The sequence below is a fragment of the Gossypium arboreum genome, chromosome 10, assembly GCF_025698485.1.
Source record: "Gossypium arboreum isolate Shixiya-1 chromosome 10, ASM2569848v2, whole genome shotgun sequence".
Lineage (NCBI taxonomy): Eukaryota > Viridiplantae > Streptophyta > Magnoliopsida > Malvales > Malvaceae > Gossypium > Gossypium arboreum.
In genome coordinates, this window is record NC_069079.1 from 105,497,482 (window position 1) to 105,508,743 (window position 11,262).

General features: G+C 35.3%; 1 protein-coding gene across 1 annotated transcript; it reads left to right on the plus strand.

Annotated features, from left to right (window-relative positions):
• The first annotated feature begins 8,991 nt into the window (after positions 1-8,991).
• On the plus strand, positions 8,992-9,854 carry LOC108488902 (phylloplanin-like). The gene is made up of 2 exons (XM_017793177.2): positions 8,992-9,236; positions 9,327-9,854. Exons 1-2 carry the CDS (start codon positions 9,047-9,049, stop codon positions 9,605-9,607), a joined length of 471 nt encoding a protein of 156 aa, XP_017648666.1. The 5' UTR covers positions 8,992-9,046; the 3' UTR covers positions 9,608-9,854.
• The last annotated feature ends 1,408 nt before the right edge of the window (positions 9,855-11,262 follow it).

Here is an 11,262-nt window from a genome sequence, read left to right on the forward strand (position 1 = left end):
TTATATCGAGTTTTCAACCCGAGGGTTAAGTACATACCTGTTCAAAGTATCCATTTCACAACACTTACCAATACGTCCCTTTCATCTTGAGTATTCCTCCATTTGAGTAGAACTTTACCCGTTGAACACATCGGGATATAATTCGGAAACATGGAAAGTTTGCACATAAGTGCCACATATGTAGCCAAGCTACCATGTAACCCGCCCATAAGTGAACTCGGACTCAACTCAACGAGCTCGGGCGTTCGCATCCATAAGTGAACTCGGACTCAACTCAACGAGCTCGGATGCCTAGTTACATCTCTCGAACTCGGACTCAACTCAACGAGTTCGACATTCGCATCCATAAGTGAACTCGGACTCAACTCAACGAGTTCGGATGCTCAACCATCCTAGTGACATGTCACTTGTATCCTAATCTATTCCTAAGGTTCAAACGGGCTTTTTTCCTCGATCTCACATCTTTGCCGTCTTCCACGGAATATCGAAATCGATACTTCGGTGATAGTTCATACTCATCAAGTAATTCACATAATTACATATTATAAAACAATTATCACAAGTATAATATTTCATAATAATTATCATATCATTTAAAAAACATTAAAACATTTAAAATAATAACTATGTTACCAACATTTACATATGAACTTACCTCGTATGCGAAAATGGCTATTTTTACCATTTCGTCCACAACTTGGTATTTTCCCCATTTTAGCCCGAATTTCAGTTTTCCTTGCTCTATCATTTAAAATATAGTCTAATTAGGGCTCACATTATTCAAATTGACCCAAAATCATATTTTGGAAAAATTACAATTTTGCCCCTAAACTTTTGCATATTTACACTTTTTCCCCAAAGCTCGTAAATTAAAATTCAGCCTATTTTCTTATGTTTTATGACATGCTGATCATTTTTCCCTTCTATGGCAACATCAAATTCTCACTCTAACATGTACTTATGACTATAAGGTATTTTTACCGATTAAGCCCTTTTGCTCGTTTTCACTTAAAACCGAGTAGCACAAGTTGTCTAACATAATTTAAAACTTCATATTATATCATAAAACACCAAAATACACAAATTTCACCTATGGGTATTTTTCCAAATATAAACCCTAGGTTAAATTATTGCTAGCATAAGCTAAATCGAGCTAACGGATTCCAAAAACATAAAAATCATTAAAACGAGGCTAGAACGGACTTACAATCGAGCTTGGAAGCTTGAAAACCCTATCCATGGTTTCTCCTTGCTATATTCGGCCATGGGGTTGAAGATGAGCAAAATTGGCTTTTAATTTTGTATTTTAATTCATTTTACCCTAAATGACCAAAATGCCCTTACTACTAAACTTTCCAAAATTCCATCCATGTCCAATTTTTGTCCATAGACTTAGAAATTGGTAAAATTACTCTTTAAGGACCTCTAATTAATAATCTAATTCGATTTTATGCAAAATATTTCTAGAACACAAGTTTTGCAATTTATTCAATTTAGTCCCAAATTTCAAATTAGGCACTTTATGCATAAAATTTCTTCACGAAATTTTCACACAATTATGCAATCATATCATAGACCTTAAAATAATCATAAAATAATTATTTCTATCTCGGATTTTGTGGTCACGAAACCACTATTCCGACTAGGCCCAAAATCAGGATATTACAGTTTCCTTCTCTAAGAGGGGTGGTTGGACTTGCATCGCTATTTCCCTCCATCGTTGGGCATACTGCCTGAAGCTCTCACTTGGATTCTTCTCCATGTTTTGTAACGTAATCCTGTCGGGTGCTATATCTGTCTCATGACCGTATTGTCTCATGAAAGCTTGAGCCAAGTCCTTCCATGAACCAATTTGGGCACGGCTAAGCTGGTTATACCACTTGGCCGCAGATCTGATCAGACTATCTTGGAAACAGTGGATCAATAGCTGATCATTGTTGACATACCCTGTCATCCTTCGATAGAACATCGTAATATGAGCTTCAGGGCAGCTCGTCCCATTATACTTTTCAAACTCTGGGGTTTTAAATTTTGGTGGGAGCACCAGATCTGGGACCAAGCTTAAGTTCTTAGCATTGATCCCGCTACGGTAATCGACAGTCTCCATTGCTTTGAACTTTTCTTCAAGCCATTTACACTGATCATCGAGTTGTTGTGCCAGGTCTACTTTTCTTTTCTCCATTTCTGCCACGTCATCAAGGTCCAGAACAAATGGATTAGCTGGATTATCCCTGGGATTAGAGCCCGAACCTGTAGGAATATATATTGGTGTCGAGGCATTGGCCTGGTATTGCTGGGGCCTAATAGTGACAGGTACCGTTCGTGGGTGCACCTCCGGTTATGGTTGAGTGTTTATCGGAGTAAAGCCTGGAGGATAGATAGGGTCTTCATTATCGTTCCCCATAGTGTTCTTTCCTTTTTCGCGTTCTTTAGCCAGCAACTGCGCCAACTGGCTTATCAGATTATTTTGGGATTCTTCCATTTTTTCCTTCATATCTTGTTGTATTTTAGCCAGTTGCTCTTGCATATCCCTTTGCATTTGTTCTATCCTTTCTAATATCTGATTCATTGCTTTGGTTTTACGACGGGTATTGTAGCTATGTTCGGTTGGTTGATTCTTGTTGGTTTCCAGATTAACTGAAATAATTTTGTTTAATCAGGGTCTTTCGTGAAATTTAATGCATATGATGAAATGTAATACAAATGAATGAATGCAAAAAGATGCGTTGATTCTAATTCAATTTCATTAGAAGAACTTCACTAGAAGAAAAATTTCTTTACATAGAACGGATGATTACATATACGACTTTGCCCTAATACCCAAAGCCTTAACTTTCCTAAGAAGCCAAGCTAGGTTTCGACCTCGATCTGATTCTGAATCGTATTTTAAGCTCAATACATCAGCCTGAACTGCCAAGGTTTGCAAGTGATCGGCTACCTCTCGAACTAGAGCCACAGCTTCACCCATGACATAGTCTCGATCTCTAATCTGGTCTTGAGAGCGGTGAAGCTGTTCCCTGCAATGATCGTTGTTTGCCTCAAGAAGTTGTACTCGAATTTTGCTATCTCGTAGCGCAGTCTCGAGTTCCTCTACTTTCCCTTTCAACTCTTCGATCCTGCTCAGACTAGCCTTCAGCTCAATTACCGAATTACGGCTACGATGTTGATGTAGTGATCTTTCTAATTCAGCCACCCGAGCTCGTAGCTTCTCCTTTTCGTTTTGGCTTTCTAACAAACTCTTTTTCAGAGTGTCCTCTCGTACTCGGGCATCTTGAAACCTTTTCTCGCAATGGTCGGCTCTAGTCTTTTCCTCTTTAATCTCTTGACGCCATTGCTCTGACGTTTTATCTAAACCGACAGTTCTTATCGACAAACGCAGCTTCTTGTAATCGATTTTCAGATTATCCAAATCTTCCTCGGCCTTATTCTTTCCCTTCCTCAATTTCTCGGCCCCTAGCTTGTGGATATCGACGTCTAAGCCCAACTTCATCTTCGCTTCCTCTAATTGCTCTATCTTCTTCCCCAACTCCGAGTTCTTTTTCTTAAAGTCTTGTTTAATGATCTCTAACTCGGATGGGATGACCCGTAAATGCGCCTCTATCGGTTGAGTGTTCCCTTGATTTGGCCTAGGGATGTTGTCGTTGACTCTCCTACCCCACCACCATTCATACTCGGGGGTCATCATCGGGCCTGTGGTGAATCCTTTCATTCTTCGAGTTTGGTTCCAAGCATCCGATATCTCACGAACCCTTCTCTTATAATTGTTGTCTTTATAGGAGAACTCGCATTGTGCCAACCCTTGTGTCGCCGGTATAAACTGCCTTGATCGATATTTCCTTAACACGAGTAATGGAGCATATCCAACGGCTCCTCATATTCTAGCTAGAGGGACCCAGTCAAAATCACCGCACCAATATAAGATCTCGTCGGGGATCAACCACGGAGCCCTCCATTCAACATATTCGGCTTGCAAATTCTAGAGAATAGTTATCCATTTCTCTTCTGAGATGTCGTCTCACCTCGATGTAGCCACAATTCTTTTAATGGGGAATAATCCTTAGAGAAAACCTGATAGGAGACCTTCTCCACCTTTAAAAAATGGCTATAGAACTAAGCTAAAAGAAGCTGTGCACTACCAATAAATCTTCCCTCGCTCGCTCTCTGACATGCATTCAAGGATCTAAAAGTTTCTGCTAGGATTACCGGGACGGGTGTGGTACCTTTATCAATTAGATTGAATAAATCTGAGACGGCTTCATCTATATGTCTGAGTGCCTTAGGAAAGATGATCAAACTGTAGAGGCTTAAGGCAAAAACGTCAACCCTTTTCTTCGAATCTAGGTGTGCAAGGATCAAGTCCCTCAAATTCCTCCAAGGAATACACTTACTATTCCCTTTCTGCTTGATGCGTGCTGCAACCCATTGCTCGCTCATCCCCGTGATATTCATCAATTTCTTTAAAAAGGGAGGGACGTTAACAGGTCTTGAATAAGCCCTGTCGGCCTGAATCTTTGAGCAATTAAGTAACGCCATGTATTCCTTCACAGTAGGTACTAAATCGACTCCTCCGAAGGTGAAGCAACTGTAAGCGGGGTTCTAAAATTGCGCAAGGGCTCGAAACAGACATTTGTCCACCTTTACATCGAGCAGATAGGGTAGGTCGCCGTAGTTATAGTAAAAAAGTTGCTTGACCTCGCCATTCCAACTATTCCATATATCCCTTAATTCTTCCAGGTCGTTCTGAGTCACACTAATACGAGTGAAATCCCACAACTCTGATTCATATCCCTCGGTCAAACTATCTCTTTTCTCTTGTTGCGTTCTCTAGGACCACATTCAGACGGTCGCATTATCCTCCACTCTATCAAGAAATCTTTTTTCCATGCTAAACTTTCCTATCTAGTAACGGAACGTGAATCAACACCCTTTGATGATGAGATGCCATGCAATAACATTAAAACACAACAAGTCAGTATTAAAACAAAGAATAGAACTCAAAGTAAACAGAGAATAATTAAGTACCTAATCGGGTAACTACTAGGGTTTGGTGTAGTTCTACCTAAGGTAGGCTCTTAGGGCTCATTACATGTAGTTTGGTTCTAAAGTAAAGGTACCTGAACCAGCAGATTCCTCAATCCTCACCCATTATAGGCTCATACGGATCGAGTTTAATTCAGGGGAATACATTCCCCTACGGCTATACGGAGATGAAAATCTCACGAAGGCGCAGGTACGGATGTATCCCGGAAGCGATCCACTATCCTATACGGAGGTGAAGACCTCACGAAGGAGTAGTTTCTCACTTCCACTTAAGAGGGTAAAATTGACCAATAATGCGATGTGATATGCAAAGATACATTAAAAAATTAAACCGCTTGAAGTAAGCATATTATGAAGAAAACCACGAAAATAACAGATAACATGCAATGCAGTAAATTTAAAACCGATTTTCAATTTTCGACAAAAGAAAAAAATTAATCAATTTAAGGCTTGACTCTCGAATTCCCCAGTGGAGTCGCCAAGCTGTCGAAACCATTTTTTTTTTTTGAAAACAGGAATCGACTTTGTTTGAAAGTGGAAATTAAAACGGGAGTCGCCAGCGATCTTTATTAGGTGTAATCGGATCACCTTTGCTTTAATAAAACGTTTTAGTTTATTAAAACGATGTTTATGGTTTACAAAACTTGAGAGAACAGGTTCGGGAGTCGGTTACGTGCGAGGAAGGATTAGCACCCTCGCTACGCCCAAAATTGGTACCAAATTGATTAGTTAGTGTCTTTAATGTCGAAAATTGAAAATCGGGAATAAGTTTGAAATACGATCCTTTTTATTAGCATCGATTTTAAAATTCTTGAATTAGCTCAAAATGATTATTAAAGATTTCCTTGTCTCGAGATATCGGAGTATCACATCCCGTAAGTTAAGACACAATACCATGAACTCTCGAGCACAAGTTTGTCTTTAATTTTAATTGGAAATTCGTGCGTTTTAAAACTCGAAAAGGATATTTGCTATTTTAGAAACAACAAGAAAAATCAAAACCCCATAAGTTAGGGCACAATTCCTCGATGTTCCAAAATGCAAAACATTGCCTTATTTGGAAAATTTCATTTTTGGATAGTAACGAATACGATATTTGAACGACGTGTATTTGTTTAGGTTAAAATAAAGCGATTTATTGGATAAACGTATTGGGGTTTAATTCATGAAGCAATGACATAAATACAATATAATAATGAGGGTGGGCTTTAATACATGAATAACATCATGCAAACATACGACGATAATGTGACAATACAAATGAACAATTTATGGTACATACAATGATGATAATGGCTCACATACATTATTCACATGCTAACATTAACAATTAAGGAACAAAAACATATATAACAATCTAAAAATAAATAGTACAAAGCAAGTGAAATTGAATAAAATGTAAAAATTATTTAAAAGCTAATAGACAAGTTTAAAATAAATAAAGTAAAAATGAATTTTTTTAAAATCTATAATGTATGAAGCAATTTAAGAAAAGATAATATATAACTTTTAGAACATATAATATACATACGTGTACATAAAAGCATAGCATGAGTAACATAAAAATCCTATAATGAATAATAAATAAAATATTTTTTTAAAAAAATGGAATTTTGAAAGGTATATGAAAACAATTTAAACTAATGAAATTTTATTTCAAATAAATAATGCAAAAGACGATTTTTTTTAAAAAAGCAAATGGTACTCTTAAAGTATAAATATGATGGTTTATAATTTGCTATGAATAATATTTTCAACATAAGATAAAATAATATAAAATATATATAAAACAAAACACAATTTAACACATCATGTGAAAGACTTAAAATAAACATGCAAATTAAAGAAATATAAACAAGCTAACAGTTTACAAAAGAGAACATAAAATAAATAACATATATATATTTAACATTATTGACATATAACACTTGGAATAAACAAACAAATAAAATAAATTTGAGATAAATAAATAAATGAACAATATGACAAATCTTATAAGTAACATATGAAGTTTTAAACTAAATAAAATATAACATCCGAATGGGCAATAAATAAAACATATAATATAACATGATAAAACAATTTGAAATAAAAAAAGGGTGAGGGCTAAATTAAAATCAAAATAAAAAAGGTATAAATCATAAAATAGAAAACTGCCAGGGACTTGATTGAAATACGCGCGAAAGAACAGGGGTCAACTGGGCAATTACCCTAATCCCCTATGCGCAGCGTTTCAATGTAGGATTTAAGTGTAGCAACAGAGAAATTATGCGGGCAAAATTTTAAAAAGGAATGAGATTGGATTGAACACCACGAAAATGTGGAAGGACTCACCGCGTAAATAGCCCCAAGGATACAAAACACGCGGTCCTGGCCTATGCGGGTCGGGTCGACCTGCCCCTTCCCCAAAACGACGCCGTTTTGGCGTATGGGGAAGGAAATGAAACGGTGTCGTTTCATGCAACATATTTAAGGCCCAAAATTTTTTTAAATTCATTTGCAGCCCATTTTTGAAGAAAATTTTAAAAAACTTTTCTTTTTTTCTGTTAGGTTTTTAAACCCCCTCTTTGTGCCGTCGACTGTCCACCGCGCCACCACCGCATTTGGTGGCCGGTGATACACCAAAATGGGCTCTTTTAGCCCTCCTTTTTTATACGCATTGGAGATTTGCTCCAAAAAAACGAAAGACAAGGGCTCAACCCCCTTTTTTGAACTCGACCACGCCGAACGAAGAGGAGAGCTCCGACGATGCGGCCACGAGGTGGATCCAGTAAGTCACCCTTCTCCTCTTTCCCTTTATTCATTTTATGCCCACTTTGTTTAACAGATTTGTATTAAAATTGAAAAGAAATATTAAAGAAATAAAATGAAGTGAAAATAAAGAAAATAAAATCAGAGATCAACCTTTTTGTATGTTTTTTGCTTTGATTGCTAGTGTTCGTTTTTTGTTTGATTGCTTAATATGCGTAAAAAAAACAAAGGGAATGAAAATGGCTTTTATAGCCGAATACATGCTTGTTCTTATTTCTATTTTGTTTGTTTCTTCGTTGTTTCTTTTGTTTGCTATCATTTTTGTCCTCTTGTTTGTTGTTTCTTTTTGTTTGCGTGCTAGTCTCGTTTTGTAGGTGAAGTGGGCGACCAGACGCGTGTGAGGAGGCGTGTACCGGTGGTGGTGTGCGTGGTGGCCATTGATGAGGAGCGGCGGCTGAAAAGATGGGGGCTAGGGTTGCTGAGATGTTTTGGGTAGTTGAGTTAGGGTTTTTAGACTTTTGGGCTTGTTGGGCTTATTGGGTTTAGGCTGTTTAACATTGTAAATGGACTATTGGACTTTTATTTTATTTATTATATTTTAGGTTTTATTTTTGGTTTGCTGGTCTGAGTCAAAATTGGCTGCTACACTATGTTTAAATCTTAATATATATATAGTTTTTTTTAAATTTATTCTGTTTTTAAATTATATTTTATAAATTCCATATAGGATTAGAATTAGAAAAAAATTTCTTATAATAATATTCATTTTTTTAAGATATACTATAAAATTTTTCCTAATTAAATTAATGTTGGATTGATTCGTGAATTCAACTCATTTAAAATTAAAAATAGTACATTTAGATTATTTATAATCTAACAATATATTTTTAAAAATGATGTACTTTATTACCATTTTATCTTCTCACCGTATTTTTTTCATAGTAATGCCAAATATTAGAAAATCTCAAATCACTTCTCAATTGCTTTTTCTTTTCTAAGTGAGTTTTTTTTTTTTTTCCAACAACAATGTTAAGCTATGCCAAAGTCTAGGGGGCAAGGTTTAGCCCCCACGTAGGTGAAGCCTACAATGGTGGCGTGCATGGTGCTGATGGTGAAGGTCCCCAACTTGTGTGGAAGATTTTAGCACCAACTTGCCCTCTAAGTTGCCTATAAATAACTAGGGTTGTCGAACATCACAGCTGCAAGAGTGGATCATTTTCATTGATATTAACTCGGTTAATTAACCAAAAACTTCATGGCCTTGAAAACACTTATGTTGGTTTGTCTCTTGCTTGCTGCAATGGCATTGATACCTCTAATTGCTGAAGCTCAACTAGGTGGACTCATTAGCGGCCTCCTTGGCTTGATTAGGATCCAAGGGACTGTATTTTGTACTGTCGATGGCAACATAGGTGTAAACGGCACTGCAACCCCAGCTTTCCCTAGTAAGCTTCTACTTTTCTATCATCATATTTTCCCGAAAAAATGATCACAAATGCTGAGTTATATATGTATTTGGTATAAATGTGTTTTAGATGCATTGGTGCAACTTCAGTGTGGTGGAAACGTGGTTTCGAGTTCAACCACTAATGGATCTGGCATGTTCTCCATATTATTAGATCCATTGCAATTCCTTGTCCCTTCATTGATCAACAACTGCAACTTAGCCGTAAAAACTCCGCTCTCCAATTGCAACACCTCCCTTGCATCCATCGGGGGATTGTCTTCAACCTTACAAGTCATGGGAAGCACCGTTGCTGGACTCTTGAACATCACTAACATCATCCCTACCGGGTTCGGGTTTTTACGAGCATGATGAAACTCGAAAACTAGAACAAGAACATCCATTGAACTAGTGATAAATATGGTGGTCGTTTTGAATGTCGAATGTGGCTATAGCGTCGCTCTTTGTTGTATAATTATTGTTGGCTTATAATAGATACAAATGTGGGGTTATAACAATGTCTGTAATTCTTAATAAAACTTACATTTTGTCATGTAAGTAAAGTCCCAATGTAATCTTGCTATGTTTCGAGAAATAAATAAAGTTGTGTTTGATAATACTTATTATATTGAAAACGACAACTTTCAAGATAATTAAATATACTTTTTTAAAAAATTAACATTTAATATTAAAATGTTAAATTGATTTTATTTTAAATTTTAATATAAATTATCTCTTTATTTTTAAATAAATAAAAAGTTATTATATTTTTATTTTTATCAACAATTATCATAAATAATATAAAATATTATATTAGGCAATGTTTGATAAAATATTGAAAATATTCAATCAATTGAAAATTAATTTTTAAAGGGAATGAAAATTACTAAAGAATTTTTTTTTTTGCAAAAAAAAGGTAAAACCAACTTATTACTTATAACCTACTAGAATAAATTCAATGATTTTTATTTAAGATTATATTATCCTTTATAAAATAATATAATTATACTCAATATTTAATTTTAAATAATATACCAAATAAATTTTATAACTTAAATTCAACACTTCAATTTTTATACTTATTTTTTCAATACTTAATTTTAGTTTATCAAATATAACCTTAATAAAATTAAAATAAAATATTTTATTATTATAAAAATAAAAATAATTTACGAAATCAATATATATTTATAATTACAAACAATATAATTATATTCTATATTTAATTTATATTAATATACCAAATAAATTATAATGGTTATAAAATTTTGTATTTAATTTTGAAACATTTAATTCAATTTATCACCGATTAACTTGTTAAGCCCAATCTCCCCAACCCACCTTCAAATTGGCTTCCGTTTTTAGCAACCTCCATTCGTCCAAGGCAGTCGGTTGGTTGGCAGTATGGCGAGCAAATGCCACCCCTGTGGTTCTCATCGTCCTTACTTCCACCTCCTTTGACGATCATCGATAGTTTTTTCAACATGAAGAGGTTTGATTTGGAATAATAATTTGTGGCCTTGATTTGACCTTTATCTTCTCTCGATGGGCTTGCTCTAGCAACCATCTGCCCTTTTTTGGTTGGGCTTTTCCTATCCGATGGTTCTTCTGCTGATCTATCACTTCCAAAGGGAGGGGGTGATTATGGTTCCATCGACAAGATAGCATTTTTGACGACTCTTGCCACTTGAGATTCATCATTTCTAAACTCTCAAATCCACGTTCCATAATTTGTAATGTTAGTAATTGCAACTTTTCATAAATGTGGAAACATTCTATATATACTAAAGCAAAGTTTTTATTCAAATAACAAAATTAAATTTTGCTGTACCACTTCTACTTCTCACATTTAGTTTGAGTTATAAAAATACAAAAGAAAAAAAGCTAATACTATTGTCGGTTTTATAAGGGGTAAATCTCATTTGATTGCATTCGCCGCCAATACATTTACCGCTGTTTTTAAAAATAAAGTTATACACTATTACTTTTTTTATGGTAAGTAAATATTCTACGTATTGAATATTCCA

What these genes read in the sequence shown, in the direction of transcription:
- LOC108488902 (XM_017793177.2), top strand. Translation starts at nt 9,047, where the DNA reads ATGGCCTTGAAAACACTTATGTTGGTTTGTCTCTTGCTTGCTGCAATG. An exon ending in TGCAACCCCAGCTTTCCCTA is followed by an intron (nt 9,237 to 9,326) that starts GTAAGCTTCTAC and finishes AATGTGTTTTAG; the next exon opens with ATGCATTGGTGCAACTTCAG.